The sequence below is a fragment of the Canis aureus genome, chromosome 21, assembly GCF_053574225.1.
Source record: "Canis aureus isolate CA01 chromosome 21, VMU_Caureus_v.1.0, whole genome shotgun sequence".
NCBI classification, from domain to species: domain Eukaryota; kingdom Metazoa; phylum Chordata; class Mammalia; order Carnivora; family Canidae; genus Canis; species Canis aureus.
The window spans coordinates 46,557,030-46,573,663 of record NC_135631.1 but is presented as its reverse complement, the minus strand read 5'-3'; the positions used below and the strand labels follow the sequence as shown (position 1 = coordinate 46,573,663).

At 38.8% G+C, this 16,634-nt stretch overlaps 2 protein-coding genes across 6 annotated transcripts in view; one reads left to right on the top strand and one right to left on the bottom strand.

Moving 5' to 3' along the window:
- The window catches only part of MPLKIP (M-phase specific PLK1 interacting protein), a 109,501-nt gene that overhangs the window by 27,669 nt on the left and 65,198 nt on the right, over positions 1–16,634 (top strand). The gene's annotated exons all lie outside the window — the stretch shown is intronic.
- Positions 7,236–16,634, bottom strand: part of CDK13 (cyclin dependent kinase 13) — a 119,243-nt gene continuing 109,844 nt past the window's right edge. Inside the window, exons 12-15 of one of the 4 annotated variants that reach the window (XM_077864107.1) lie at positions 15,194–15,241; positions 13,477–13,682; positions 10,826–11,278; positions 7,236–10,268 (exon numbers count right to left, since the gene is read on the bottom strand). In XM_077864107.1, the coding sequence (XP_077720233.1) occupies positions 9,421–10,268; positions 10,826–11,278; positions 13,477–13,682; positions 15,194–15,241 (1,555 nt within the window). In that variant the 3' untranslated portion in view covers positions 7,236–9,420. The remainder of the gene's footprint in view (positions 10,269–10,825; positions 11,279–13,476; positions 13,683–15,193; positions 15,242–16,634) is intronic. The other 3 variants (XM_077864109.1, XM_077864108.1, XM_077864110.1) reach the window with 3 other exon arrangements.

Below are 16,634 nucleotides of genomic sequence, written 5' to 3'. Positions count from 1 at the left end.
TTTGTCTGTTTTATCTAATTTATCACATTTATTGGAACAAAGTTGTTAATAAGAATGTATACTGTCTGGTTTCCTCCCCTCCCTTTTCTTTTAAAGATTTTTATGTATTTATTTGACAGATAGTGAATGTGTTCAAGCACAGCAGTGGGGAGAGGCAGAGGGAGAGTGAGCAGCAGACTCCCCACCGAGCAGGGAGCCCAACGCAGGGCTCTATCCCAGGACCCTGAGATCATGACCTGAGCCCAAGCTGGATGCCCAACCCACCAAGCCACCCAGGCACCCCTCTCTGACTCCCTTGATATGACACTTAAGAGCAGGCAAAACCATTCAAACATGACAGAAGTTAGCTTAGTAGTTCCTGGGAGTCCTGCTTGGGAAGGAGCATGACTTCCTGGAGTGATAGAATTGTTGTCTCTCTTGATATGGGTGGTGGTTATGTGGGTGTGTAAACATATATAAAAATGCATGAGGTGCACTTAATGTTACTTTAACATATCCATGCTATATTTACATAAAAGTTTAAATGTGAAATTAAAAATAAAACTTGACATGTGATTCCGATGCCCACCCAAGGCAGAAACTTTTGTGCTCAACAGTGGCCTGAGAGAGCCCATCTGAACGCTGCTGGAGACCTAAATTTTCAAAGTGAGTGGTCCCAACGCTGGAGGACTTAGACCATTTCCTTGTAACAAACATAGAACGAGCCTCTCTTATCTCCTCCAATGGAGACAGAGAAAGAAATCATTTCTCTGAATTTGAAGGTAGTGAAAGTTAGTGTTTAAAGGAAAGAATGAACTCCACACACAGTTCTCCGTTAACCACTTTTTTGATGTTTAAGATGAGATCAGACAGGATATAGTTCAAGATAGTTTTTATATTCTGTGGAAAGCCTCTGGGGTGAATGTTCTTATTTGTAGACTGAACTTGATATCTTCCAACTTAAAATGTATTACAAAAAGATAATAAGAAGCAAGCATGAATGAAGAGTAAAATTTGCCCTTCCCCACTCCCACCCAATCTGTCAGAAACAAGACCAAATATTCATGAAGCACTTACTCTATACCAGGCACTATCAAGGTACTTAACCCATAAAACTTCAGTACTGTACCCATTTCAAACAAAAATGTAAAAACTGAGAATCAGGGTTTTGATGACTTTTCTAAGATTATACAGATCAATACATGGTAAAGCTAGAATCTGATGCTGGCTCAGAAACCTGCCTTTTAAACCACTGTGCTATATAATAGCCCACAGTCGGTGTTAGTTTTCAAATTATTTTTCTTCTTTTTTTTGAGAGAGAGTTTGAAAGCACGAACAGTGGGGAGGGGTAGAGGCGAAGGGAGAAGCAGATTTCCTGCTGATCTGGGAGCTGGATACAGAACTCGATCCCAGGACCCAGGGATGATGACCTGAGCCACCCAGGCGCCCCCAAAGTCTTCTATACATTTATATATAGACATATTTATTTAATCAAATGGAATCTTTCTTCACTTTTATCCATGACAATATTTAACTACTTTCCAATAGATGGATATTTAGGGTATTTATGCTTATTTATTTATGCTTATTACTTTATAAATGGTATTATTTATGAATAACAGATTCCCACAAATGGAATTGCTATGTCAAAGTGCATATTCCCTTCCTCGCTATTTTTAATTTTTGTCACTCAGACCCATGAAAATGTGTATGTTAAACATTTGCTCTTTTTGACTTTAATATTTGTGCTTGTGCATAACCAGGGTCCCAGTAAACTTAGTATCTAGTAGAGCAAGTCCAAATTCTTGGGTTTTTTCAAAAGTACCTTGGCTATTCTTGACCCTTTGTTCTTCGTATCAATGTTTCCTGCAACTTTTTCAAATCGCATTTTAATGCTATCAACCTTAGTATAGATTCTCTTCAGTGTCGACACCTACATTGAAAGTCATCTAGTCTGCCATTAAGAACTTTCTCTTCCTTTCCAAACTTACTTTTCACTTCCTTCCTTCCTTCCTCTCCCTGGCTCTTTCTTAACTGTGTAACAAAGACCTGCCACAAACTGTTGAATACCAAATAGTAACTAATATATGGGCATCTTTGTCCATTCCTGATCTTAAAATGGACGTGTCTAACATTCTGTCCTGATATATTAGGTAATGATTATAATAGTTATGTAACAGAACTGAAACATTTTTTTTAAACAGGATGGTTCTTTTTAAAATATTTTATTTATTTATTCATGAGAGACAGAGAAAGACAGAGAGACAGAGACATACGCAGAGGAAGAAGCAGGTTCCATGTAGGGAGCCCGATGTGGAACTCGATCCCGGGACTCCAGGATCACAACCTGAGCCAAAGGCAGACACCCAACCACAGAGCCACCCAGGCATCCCAATATCATTATTTTTTAAATGAGGCTAAAATAATTAATTTTACTACAAAAACAAAACAAAAACAAAAACAAAAAAAACAGAAGGAAGTAGAGGGCTAGAAAGTGGGCAGATTTCTTTTTATATAGGTGATGGTCTATAGCAACTTCTTTATACCTGAGATTATTCATTCAAAAATAGGTTTACATACATCTTTCAAACATCTAAAGCTGAATAGGAACATCACAAATCAACAGAAGGCCCGAAAACACAAATTTTAAAAAGAGAGAAAAAGAAAAGTTAGCAAAGGTTAAAAACAAAGCCAGCAAGGTGGCATTGAAAAAAAGGGGTAAGAAGAGAGTATAAAATAAACTGACAAAAGACCGAGTAATTGTGATAATATTACAACTGGACCTAGTAGAATTAAAGGTTTTTAAAACTTGAATAAATGGAACAAAGATTATGAATCTGTAAGTCCTGAATATAGCATAAAATATATAAAACAAAAAGGATTAGATATGTAAGAGCAGAATGAGAATTTACATTTCTCCTTGAGAGAAGTGAAGCATAGAAGTAAAGATCTAGAGAATCTTACCCATATTCAATTAATAATAATTGATTTAATGGCTATATGACAAGTTGTACCAAAGAACATACCCTGTACCAGAGCACCCAGGGAAATACTGAAAAACTGTGCTTAGGATAAGAAGCAATCCTTAATAAATTCTCAATAGCAGACTGTGTGTACTGACTATATGTAATAGAAACTATAAGTTATTAATAAAAAACTAAAGTAAAAAGTAAAATATACCCAGCCAGCCACCTGGAAGTTGAAACTCACCATCCTAAATAACCCTTAGATTAAACAAGCAATCAAATTCTCAGCCATCAAATATTGAGAAAACAATAACGAAAACACACACTTCTCAACCCATGGGATGGAGCCGAAGAAAACATTCAGAGAATTCATTAACATTAACATGGTCTTGGAATCGGAGAAAGAAAAATAAGTGGATCGATAAGGGATCAATTCAATTCAAAGGGTAGGAATAAGTCAGGGAAGTAAAAGAAAGGAACCAAACTCAAAATGCTGAAATAAATACCCAGGCGCCCTGATGCTAAAAACATTTTGAATATAAGGTAGACCATAGGACAAATTTCCAGAAAAAGGAAAATTATCAAGGTGTACTCAAGAAACAGAAGCCTGAACAGAACAAGAACACATGAGGAAATAGAAAAATTGTGAAAGAATTACCTTCCAGAAGAGTCAGGTGTATCTGAGTATAAATGAAACAGCATCAACTTCAATAAACAGATAATTCTTACAATACATAAACTATTCTAAATTAAATAAAATATGAGATTGTTTTCCAGTTTATTCTGCGAAGCTATCAAACCTGTTAATCAAAACCAGACTTCTCTCTTATGAATAAACATAATACAAAACCCTAAATACAGACTTAGTTAATAGAATAAGCAACATTTTAAATGAGTGGCTCAATATTAGATTCTACTAACATAGATAGTGTCTATTATCAATAGCTCAAAGGAGAAAATCTACATAAATATAAGGGTAGACATTGAAAAAGCATTTGAAAAAATATTAACATCTGATCCTAAGTGGGCTTCGTGAATATTCTTAACATAAATATTCAATCTATAGTTTAAATTATACATGGGGGAAATACTAACAATTTACATTTGTAAAATCAGAAATAAGAATGCCAATTATCATATTCAATCAATAGAAAATCATTAGAAATTATAATAAAAGTTTAAAAAAAGAAATTATAAAGTCAATGTGGCCATTAAAAAAAAAACCCATATGACAGCTTTCCTATTTATGCAGTGATTAGTTTACATTACTGTACCTTTAAGAATATGAAATACAAATTAAGATGATTTATCAACTGTCAAAATGGCAGATTTAGAAGTTTTAACATGGCTAACTGAAAAGTAGTAAGAATGAATATAAAACTTACAAACCTTTCCTGAGGGCAGAGGTTTAGAAGGAAATCGTGTGTATTTGTATTTATGTGGATTTTCAGTATATTGTTATTTGTAACAGAAAAGTTGGAAATATTTTGTGTCTAGCAGTAAGGAAATTTTATAGTTCTTCTATAAAGGAATACTTTACAACCATTAAAAAGAGGGTAGAATGTAATTATTGACCTAGAAAGATGTTCACAATGTATTATTAAATGAAAAAAACCCCACCAACTTACAGGCAATATAAACCCATTGTTTTAAGAAAAAGATTAGATAGGCATTTATATACACCCACCAAAGGCTAAATATTAATGGTTTAATTAATGGATGTGTTCTCTGGATGTGTTCCTACACTTTCAAATGTGTACCAGGCTAAAAAGAGAAAAATAAGTGTTCTGGGTTTTAAGCTTTGTCAAGAAAACGTGGCACAGGCGCCTGGGTGGCTCAGTCGGCACAGTGCCTGCCTTGAGCTCAGGTCATGGTCCCCGGGTCCTGGGGATCCAGTCCCCACGGGGTCCCTCCCACGGGGGGAGGGGGGGCTGCTTCTCCCTCCACCCTCATGCTCTCCCACCCCACTCATGCTCTTTCTTGCTTGCGGTCTCTCTCAAATAAATAAAATCTTAAAAGTAAAAGAAAGAAAGAAAACATGGCACAATGGTTAACACGGAGTCATCTTTGTCAAATAAGATTATTCCTGAAAGTCTGTTCTGGAGACAAGCAAGAATAAAACAAGGCTAAAAATGGCCTGGAATTCTGATGGCATTTTATTTACAGACTATCATATACAGCCTTTTTTTTTTTTTTTAAACAAATGGCTTATATTAAACACATTAGATTTCACAGTTACAAGACTTTACTAAAAGTTCTTGCATAAAGTACAACACCTTTACAACAAACTAAGTGTGAAAAAGAATCAAGGGGTGACTCACGTACAGGGCCTCATTTTGAATGCAATGAGAACTAAAATATTTTAATAGGACATTTGGCATGGTGAAAGGAGTAAAACCCACAGAATTTGTTAGTCCACATAATTCAAAGGACAAGTTCTTTCCATTATGGTCAAAATTCTGTTTTCTCCCTCTCTAACTGGATCCCTAGATAGCTTATCAATTAACTCTTAATAGTTTATATTTTCAGTTAAACTAAAAGCACTTTAAAAAGTTATCTGGAGAGGCTTTGGTAAATGAGAAAGCATTGCTCCCTCATAACACCACTGGAAATTATAAAACCTTAAAAGAATTTAAAAGCAATGTTTGCAGGCCGGCTGATAATGACTTTCCTCTTACAAATAGAAAATAAATTTAAAGGAAAGATTCAGTCTTACTGTCAAATTCATATTTGAATAACTATTGTCTTTTAAAAAAAGAGAGATGAACCTCCTTTTTAAAAACTATCTCTATTGTTTTTGTTTTTAAAGTTGACCTTTTAAAGCCATTTGCATTAAACTAGTTGTTCAGCATTCTAAATTTATTTTACTGTAACACTGGTAACCATTTTAAGTCAATTTCCTTGTTAAAAAGTTAAGTGTTTCCTGCAGAATTTAGATAAGGCTTAGAGGGACAGCCCTGGCTACCCATCTCTAAATCTCATTTTTCTCAGCTATAAAGGGAGGAGACAGACCAGATGATGTTAGATTATTGGAATATCCTGTTCAGTCGTTAAAAATACCAAAACCAGTATCCCAGATCAGTAGATCTTCACTCAGAACTTGTATTTCAGGTTTACTTAAAAAAGGAGCGGGGGGGGGGGGGGGGGGGGGGGCGCTCCAGTGACAGGTTGTGTAAAATTGGATTAGGCTCCCAGCAAACAGCTAAACTCTGACTCACAAGTTCCTGTGAGAGTAGCTGGGAAGCATTTAACCCATTTTACCTTCCACCTTCCTTGAGAAATCCTGGTATTTGCTGCCGACTGGCCTATTACAAACTGGCCAGATGCGACCTAAACTTTGTTTTCACCTTGGAGTTTCTAGTTGTCCTAGTTCTGCAATGTTCTCTATACAAATTGGACTTTAAAATTTCACACTCACATTTCCGTCTCTCATGTTCACTCAAGAGTAACGTAGACACAGCTGAGCAGCAAGAACCACTAGCTTCTCCAGGCCTTTGAAAAGCCTGTGACCCACTCTGGCCTTCACACACCCCAGGTGCGAGGATGGCACCCGGCGCTCGGCGGGCCCTGGATATACACTCGCTGATGGGACCAAGCCCCGAATCACAGCCAGAACATCATCTTAATTCACACTCCCCAAACCATTGTCATCGGTAACCCCCTTATAGTGAGTCTTTAAAAATTTCATAGGTGACTACAGCTCTCCAACAAACTCAAGATTTGAGTTTGCAGAGAGACTTGCCGGGTCAGAAAATACAAAAGGCAACTTCACGTGGGAGACCAGAAAATTCCTTCTTTTGGTAGGTCAGTCGTCTATTTTCATCCTCATGGTTGCAACCTGACTTACCTGTTTCTTTCCCCAAAACTTAAGTAATATTTTACGTTCCTTAGATTACACTCAAGAATATTCAGGGATTACTGCCGTTATAACCTACAAAATTAGGGATTTCTGACCTTGCTCTCTTTATGAAATCCAATTTATTAAAGTATTAAATGGTATGGAAGGGATGCATTAAGATCTTGCTACCGTATTTCATCGATTCTTTCATGGGATGACCTCTCTGAATTTGGGGAGTAATCTTACAATTGATGCATTGTGTTGTGGCTTAATTGGCAAATTTTTTCTAAATGGTGCAATAAAAATTGGTATGTCTCACAATTAATGATGTCTTAGGGTAATATTAGAAGCTATAGTTCAAACTTCCAGTTTCAAGCAACAGTTTCCCTGTCCTCCCAGCCACTCTCCCAACATAATATAACTGAAATGTTGGAAAAACTATCCAAACACAGTTCAATTTTATATAAAATATTTAATTTTTAAAACACAGGCTATTCATGTCACATAAATATCTTCAATTTTAGGTTAGCTGCTATGGTCAGCAGAATTATCGAGTGTGACTATTAAGAATAACTTAGATACGGTCACTTAGAGGAAAGTCTAAAGCGCTAAGACTCACCATATTAAAATTTCAGATACTTGAATACTGTAGCTATTTTGCTAAATTTCAAAATATTTCTTCACTTCCTGCAATGTAGTTTTATTATAAGTTGTTAGTACTCAATATTCAAATAAAAGCAAAATAATTTTTCTTCCATTCATTTCTTTATCCCCAACAACAAAAAAAAAATTCCATCAAAAAAATAAAATGATCAACTGACATCAACTCATTTTATAGCAGTAAAATGGTAAAATATCCACTTTAAAATATCCTTACTGTCACCAAACTATAATGCTTCCCATATATTGTTTTGAAATGAAGGTTCACAAGTCAGATAGAGGACATGGGGGTTAAAAGACTGACTTTAGAACTGGAGTAAGTTCCATTCTAAAACAGTTCTTCCAATTTACAATTCCAATCAAAAAGTAAGTTACCAGGAGAACAGTTAAAAACAAAATGGTTAATTGGCACAACTCTCATTTCCAGAGTTTATTTTTCCATTTAGTGATAATGGAAACACTGGTTATTCACCTTTGGTTCCTTTCAAGAATTATTATAATTCTGCATGTGCGTGAGCGTGCACAAACGTTAGTTAGACTTGACACCATTACAGCTTACATATGGGTTAGTCCGTCATTCTCTGTTGCTTTTAATAAAAGAAAGAAAAAATATTAAAACGAGCTAAAGTTGTTCTGAGTCTGGCAGAAGTCATAATAAACCTCACAGAAGGTGAGAGGAGGGAAGATAAGAGGTTTTCTCTCACATTTTCTTTTCGCTCCAATAAAGTCAATCGAGGCAATGTTTTCTAGTTAACAAACCAAACGGCTAATTTTTTCCTAAAATGGCAATTGTGTGACTTAAGATACGATGTTTGCCACCCCTCCCCCTGTGAACTTTCAAAGGAGTCAGGCAAATCCTGTGTATTTCAGCCTTGCTTCTACGCCGCTGCCCTCGATCACCCGCGGCAACAGACAGGGACCTTACAGCAGCCTGAAGGAACGGGCCTCCCGAGTTCTCGTTTAGCTATTACTTTCAGCACTTTGACGACCTAGCTTTTTAGAACTTCTTGGAAGTAACGGGACTGACTGGAGTTCTAATCCCTTTTTTGCGCTCGCCCTCCTCTGGAGACAGGTGAGAGTGGAAGGTAACACAGCCCAAAGACAGGCAGGCAGGAAGAGTGGGCTGGGCAGAGGGGATGGGTCTAGCAGGAAGGGGGCAGGCGAGCCGAACACTCGTGAGCTCCGCCCCTTCCGTACAGTGTACTGATTCCCTCTAGAAGACAAATGGGTGTAAAGGTTAACTGCTTTTTCAGACCTTAAGCTTACCTGTTAAGGCACTTACTTCCCCTCCCCACCCCATATTTTTCATATAAAACCCACTATTTCATTTGAATGCATTTTGCTCGGCTATGATAATCTGCAAAATAAAACAAAAATAACATTGACCATTTTTTTGTTTATAAAACTGTTGCATCAAGAGAAAGGTTGTGTTTTATTTTCTGAAGTGAGCACAAAGTACACCTTTCACAATAACACTGAAAGCAGGTGCAAAGACGGACAGTGACCTTTGACTAAAGGCAGCTTTGTAAAAAGAAAAATACCAAATAAATCAGTGCCCTTTCTGATTGTTGTAAAACTGGAGGGGGGAGGGGTTGGTTGGCTGTTACATAAAAGTTGGTCCAAACTTACAAAAAAAGCACAAATGTGCATAGTTCAGAAGATCTGCAAGAGGGCCATAAAAGACTCTTATGTCCCTAAGATTAGCATCCACTTAAAACTGCAAGAATACAAAATAAAATCGTTAACTAGAATTTGTGAAGATGTACAATCAATAGATCTAGTTTTTAGAACAGCATGAATTTAAGCAAAGGTTTTTTTTTTTCTTTTTTTTTAACTATTGTATGCAAGACCCTTTTCCACATAAAAATAAAGCTGTTGTTGAATTAATATTATTCAAGTCTCTTGGATCGCTGCCTTAAATTGCAGCTAGAAAAGTCTTTCCAGATAAAAACGATGTGCCTGAGGAAAAACAGATACTCAGTATGGTAACCCTCTGCCTCGACCTCTGCCAGTTGATGTGCTAATGTGTCCCCTGTATCCTTGTGAATACCCGGGTCCTTGGGCCGGAGAAGTCCAGGTCTGTCCATGCATGAGGCCGGGGCCGCCCGGGTTCTCCTGCAAGCTCCCGCCATAGTTATAGTTGTGCATCTTTGCTGGCAAAGGATGAGTACTCTCTGGCCCCGCGGCAGGGTCACTGCTGTTTGCCAGGACGGCAATGGGGCCGTGGCTGTATTCAAATCTGTGGTCCTTGTCTCCACTGAACAACATGGGACCGGTATTGAGGTAAATGTCTCCGTATCCAGCTACTGAACTGGGAAATGACTCGGAAAAGGCAGAAGGCTGAGGTGGACCGCCAGAATGAGATGAAGTAGTACTGTAGTTCTCCAAAGGCTGGATATCGGAGTTCCCAATGAAGCTGCGTCGTTCCAGTGGCGGAGCAGAGCTACCCCCGAGACCATCGGTGCTGACGTAGGGAGCAGAAGAGAAAGAAGATCCAAAATTGTCCTTGTAGTCTGACGCGGGGACATAGGTGTCTCCGGCCTGGTAATCAATGCCACTCTCTCTCTTGGGGTCATCCTGGGGCTGATGCTGAGCAAGCAGCTGTAACAGGGCTGCTTTCACTCCGGCGTGAGGGTCAGTTAACGAAGAACTAGTGGTGGGGACGTGCTGGTTTTCTGTCCGATAATCCAGATCTTCCTCGGTGACTGGTGGTGGTTCAGGTGGTTCGGGAGGTCGCTGATCCGGAGGCAGAATGCGAGGCCGGTCGGGTTCCGGCGTGAGCTCCAACATCCTCATATCCTGGTGCTGAATGAGGTCATCTTGCCCTACGTGCACCGAAGCAGAAAAAAGGAGAGTTAAAAGTTACCATAAGAAGCCGGGTGAGTTTCCTATGGGTGCTCGTAAAGAACATGAGAAGTCCCATTCCCCGCAAGTAAGCAAAAACAAAAATGAAGGAAGCAAGGGAGGGAGGGAAGGAGAGGAAGGGATGTAAGTGCCAACACTGCGGGCTACCGCCCGAGTCTACGGGGACTGAGAAATCGAATTGCGTGGGACTCTTCCCATCTACCGATTTCCGGGCCGAAGAACAAAGCTACCGCACACATCAAAGTTTCTGCCTTGGACAATCGCCACTGCAGCTGGAGTAAAAGATTCTTCCTAAGCCTATGGCTTTCGGAAGGAGTTCTATCACCCTGGATGGTTTGTTCAAGAATCTCCCCCAAGGGGTGGACGGGCCAAGAGAACCACCTGTAACCAGTGACCAGAGGACTTTCAGAACATCTCCCCAGGCAACGCCACTGAACACCATGCACCACAGACACTCCCCAATGCCACGGAAGCAGTGTGAAGGCCGCGGTGTTCGCGGTTCGCTCTCTGCACTCACCCGACGCCGGAGTGCTAGGTTCTGGAGGGGGCCTGAGCTGTAGTGACGCCTCGTGTCCTGATCCGTTTTCCCTCTCTTCTAATAGCACATCCTTCTGCTTTGACTGCTGGGCCTTTATTAACTGAGTCAGCAGAACTGCAAATGCGCTCTGCACAGCCGCCTGCGCAGCATCAGTCTCCACTTTGGGCTGCACGCTCTGAGAAGAAGGCTGAATTCCTCCCAGTGGTTTCGAAGACTCCTGCTGTGGTGTTGACGGATCTGTCTGTTTTTCACCTGTTGCCAAAATTCCAGCAGGAAGGTTTATTTTATTTAGCTGCTGTTGAGTCTCAGAGTTTACCTTAATGTTCAACACTTGGACAAAATCAGCCATATTAACACTTGTTTTAGACTGTAGTAGGTTTAGAAGAATTGCCAATTCACTGTGGTTTAACTGTTGTCCAGGGCCTGTTTTTACTAAAGACAAAATTTGTATTAATTAGAATTGCCATAATTCATAGCATCCCGCCCTCCCAAATGGCCCTGTATGGCCATATTCAAGTGCACATCTGTGGGGCAGTGTTTAAGAAACACTGTGAAAAGGCACCTCAGTCTAGGTCTAATTTCATGGCCATTTAAGATGTAACTGCACCTTAATTAGAACAAAAACTGTGGCCCATTTTGAAGAAGTTCTCTTCAGGGGTAAATACTTCAAAAAAATTCGAGACTACTGCTAGAAGCCCATCATCTTCTAGTTAGACCAGGAACTACTACCTGTGACGGAACAGAGGGAGTGGAGGCAGCGGGGTGTGTGTCGGGGCAGGCCCAGAGAGTCAGTCAGTAAAGGGTATGAACATTTCATTTCATACCCTTTACTCCTCACCATAACCTGGAGGTCACACTCTATTATCAGTCCCCCTCCCCTCCTTTTTTTTTTTGTTTTTTTTAAACTAAAGAAGAAACTGACCTCCAGAGACACTAAATGACTTGCCCAAAGTCACACACTCTATAATAAAGTGGCCACACTCTAAAAAGTGGCCGAGATCAGAACGTAAATATGCCGATTCCAGCCTCTGAGTTCTGCTCACCGTACTGCTCAATCTAAAATAATGCTTTTTATCTAAGGACTTAACGTTATTTTTGCAGTAATTTCAAACTGGAATGTTGCAGACTTTTTCATAAAACGTACTTTATTCAAATAATCATTTTTTAAGCAAACTCACTTTGGGAAGTTAGGAACTCCGACAGAAGCGTGCTGATGAAGTGCCCACAAGAGGGTATTAACTAATCACCAGCAAAACAGATTCAGCTGTTGTTTTTTTTTTTTTTTTCAATTTTCAGATTAGACACATGATCATTTAGACAGGTTCCTGCACAAGCTTCTCGGGTCCCACATGATAAGGCTGGAGGGTATATGGTACCGTGTGGGGTCAGGGGCACTGTGCTGATAAGCAATTTCTGTAAGAGTAACAGGTGAATAGAAGAACCACTCCAGAAAGATGAGAAACTTATGATGAATGCTACCTTTTTATTTTCTCTCTTTATAGATCTTAAGATACTTTTTATTACTTCTTAGTTACTTTCAGGTTAACCTGAAACACACTTTGGCCAGTCCCTGGGACCCCCAGGCATTAATAAGGAAGGAGCCAAGTTTGTCTGCTGCACGCCGAGAGCCAGTTCCCCTCATTTTCCAGTCACGTTTCTGCCTCAGAGGCAGGCTCTGTGTGACCTCAGAAGTACTCTGTAACCACGCTGTCTCCTCTACAGAAAGGGCACCTTCTTACTAACAGCCGATGACGACGGACGTGCAGAGAGGACTCATTCCTATTTCACAAAACCAGAATTCTCACTTCTTAACAGTGAGTCAAAAAAAAGGGGGGGGGGGCAACAAAGAGAATGAAACCCTGACCAACAAATAACAACTGTTTTTGTCTGTAAAGTAACACGTACTAGCACTTTAACGCAGTCTGACCAAAGTCAAGTTTAAGCTTGCAGATCACACAGGAAAGCGGTCATGGTAATCTCTCTCCAGCTTTCTCAGCTAATCTACTCTATATTTATACTCAACCACCAAAAGTTGAATCTGATCAGATCTGTTTTAAATCAACTGATTTTTAAAACTAAAAGACAGAATGAGTGACATTTCCAACAACACTGAAAAGGCTTAATTCTCATGAAGAAGCTTACTCTTACAACAGATTGAGTCAGAGGAAGAAATTTGTTTCCCCCAAATATGCTTCTTTACTGTACACTTCAAGTCTTTGCTGGCATGATAGAAGATTCCAGTCTTTGAGATTCTATAACATAATGGGAGATTTAGTAAGTGCAATCTGAGGCCATTAAAAAAAGAGCTTCTATTACGAATTTTGGCTCTTTTCCTTTATCTTTCTATTGACTCCTGTACTATGGAGAGAAAGGCTATAGAGAAATCCGACCACTCACTAATCGTATGTAATTTGATGCTTTCTTTAGAAGTTTAATTTTTCGGTGGGATTGCTTAATATTGTGTTGCCAGCAGCCTGAAGCATCTACACTGGCACAAGCAATTAACAGGGAAATGTGAAGTTTGGTGAATAAACCTTATTTTCCACAAATGGTTTAACACTGGAGCAATATAATCACCGTTAGCCACAAAACAAGGGAAGACCAGCCCAAGCACGGGAAGCATTACTGACCAGGTGCTACGTTCGAGTTGCCCTGAGGTTTCAGCTGTGAAGATGGCAGCACGCCCTGAGGTGTGCTGGTTCTGCTGTCATCTAAGCCAAGGGACAAGTCCTTTCTGGGGGCTTTAATAGTGGACACGTCATCAGTCATGCCCATCTGCTTCTGTCTTCTCCGCTTTTTACTCCATAGCTCATGACAATCTTGCCATAAAGGAAGGCTGGAAAAAAAAGTATCAAATTGATTGTCAATGTTACTTCTTAACAACAATCAAAAACTGCTACTATTAACTACAGAGCACCAAAGCCGCCACCCCCACCCCCACCCCCCTGCCAGTGGGTCTTAAAGACTTGATACACATGCTATGTGAACTCCTCAATCAAAATCATCCTGGAGGCCCCACCTCCTTCAGGGCTTCACCTTTTTTCTGTGACTTCTAAGTAATCAGTAAATAATCACTTAGTATGACTATCAATGAAGAACACAAGTTCACAAAAAGTATGTTACTATCATCCTTGGTGCAATCTCTTAAAGCCAGTTCTTATCATAGTACACCATATGTTGAATAGGACATGGGAAAGAAGGCAAAAAATATGCCATTTGCAGAAAATGGAAACAGGATTAAAAAGCAGTAAAAGCTAGGAGATAACATCTGTAAAAAACTTTCTAGTAAAAGCTTTTTACTTTTTTAATACCCTCTTATTTACTTCCAAAATCAAGTGCTCTCAAATTAAACTATGCTACAGAGAAGTTTCATAAATAGGTAATCCAGGCTCCCATTACTACTCATCAACAAAGAGTTCTGAATAACTAGCAACTCTCAAAATTACCCACAATTCTGAAACAATTCTGCCTGAAAGTAATTTCATAAAACTAACAACACTGCAGAGTAACTTTTGCTTAAAGAAAGACATAAATGTTTAATTTATAAATATTTTCTTCTTAGTCTAATAAAAATTCCAATGGGAAGTTACTATTATATCTATTTTAAAGATGAGAAAATTGAGGCTTGGAAAGGTTAATAAACTTGCCCAGAATATCTACCAATGCCCTTAAGCAGCCCCAACCTGGTGATACATCTACCGTCTTCAACCTGGATATGTTTACCTCTTAGGGATGCTTTCCAGGGGGGATGGGGTACACCTGAAATTGTTTTAAAAGAATTCACATATCTCTATGTCCTCTTTCCTAAAACTGACCTTTGAGAATGGCCTGCACAACAAGTTCTATCAACACCTCCTCTTTCACAATTACTCTCATCTCATGTTATAAAGTAAAGGCATATGCAACAATATGGTCGAATCTTAGCAATATAATATTAATTAAAAGAAGTCATTCCCAAAAGATTACAAACAGCAATGATACCCTTTTATAAAATTAAAAACAACTAAAATTTTTAAATATAACTTTTTATGAGTACATATAGATGGCAACAAAAGTATATACAAAAGAAAACAGGGATGATGGTTACCTCAGGTGGAGGAAGGCAAGGGGGTAGGTCGTAGGGCAGGGGGTGGGGAAAGGGTATGATATGACTAACGTAGGTTATTTTCAAGGTTCTAGCTTTTATTTGGTAGGTTCATGGCTGCTTATTAACATCATTTAAAATAACTAATTAAGTAACTAAAAGAAAAAAAAGAGAGCCATGCATGGACCAATGATGAGTGACACAAGGATTATGATTAAACCAAGTCTATGCACCTGAGGTCCAAAAACAAAACAAAGGCATACCTCTCAGCCATCTTACTATGGTGCATTGCCTCAGCGTGTAAAAACCTCCTGGAGTAACAAACAAAGGTACAATTTGAAATATTGATATTGGGAAGCTTTAAGGCATCATAAACCCGCCAAAGACTTTCCTTTCTGTGTCTGCAAGTGTGTGTGTCACGAGATGTGTGGCTTTAGCCCCTGTTGGGATATTCTAAATTCAGCCAGACTGCAGAACTCTGGAGCAGGGAAATGAGTGTGGCTGCACTGCTTCCACCCTGATGCTCCTGTGGGAGAGCCCCGTGAGAGGACAGTGGAGCAAATCCATTAACCAACCAGGGCCTTTGTTCCGTCCCACAGTTTAAAGCTAAGAGATTCTTTATGGATTACCTCGACACTCATCTCTAGGAAAGATAAAATATTACCCAATAAATAGCTGAAACGTATAGGTCAGTGATGCTGACTCTGGATACAGCACCAATGTCTTCCAGGATGACCCAATTTTTATGTGCTTTTCTGAAGGTTCAAATACTGGCTCAGCCACTTACTTACTGTGTCTCACTAGGCAAGTAACTTGACCTCTGTGCCTCAGTTTCCTTATCTTTAAAAATGATGAGCAATACAATCTGCCTTACGGGGTAGAGTAATACATGTTACCATATATAAGCACCAGACAGTGCCTCTCCCAGAGTAGACACCATATTCATGTTTGATACCATTTATCATCATTCAACAAGATAGTTTAAAACTACTTTTATCAAATCAATCATATTTATTCCAATTACAATTGATCACATTTTATTTTATAAACTGTTCAGTGCTTTTCCCTTGCTGTTAAAAAAAATTATAGGCTAGCTGTCGATCTAATTCACTTGTTAGCAAAATATGCTCTTTTCATTAAATATATCAGAAAAATCTGACACCACATCTAATACACTTAATGTGGTTGTTTTAGTTCTTTAACATCGCATTCTCATTTGATTATTCAAAAAAAAAAAAAAACTGGTCACAAGAATTTAGTACATACACATATTTCCCAAAGCAATACCATACCAATGTTCTCCTTCATAGTGCTTACTTCATAGAAAACTTATCATTTTAATTACCCAATACATATTTCAAAATAATGAGATGTTAAGTTGCTTACATAACTTTTAATTTATATATCAATACATTAAATTTATATATGAATTCAATTTGCATATTAAATTTCAATCTGACTGCTTTAGTGATGTATCCCTAATTCATTATTGGATTAGAGCCTGTTCACCAAAATATGTATTAACATACATATATTTAATGGAGGAATGCAGTCAGGTGTGTTCTGATAAAAATTAAGTGAATTTAGGTGATATGTTTGATAATATGGACACAGTTTCCAATTAGGTTACATGGCAGACATTACCCATTAATTAAATGGGATATATCTACAGTTCCAAGGTGTTCACAAAAGCGTATTTCAAAA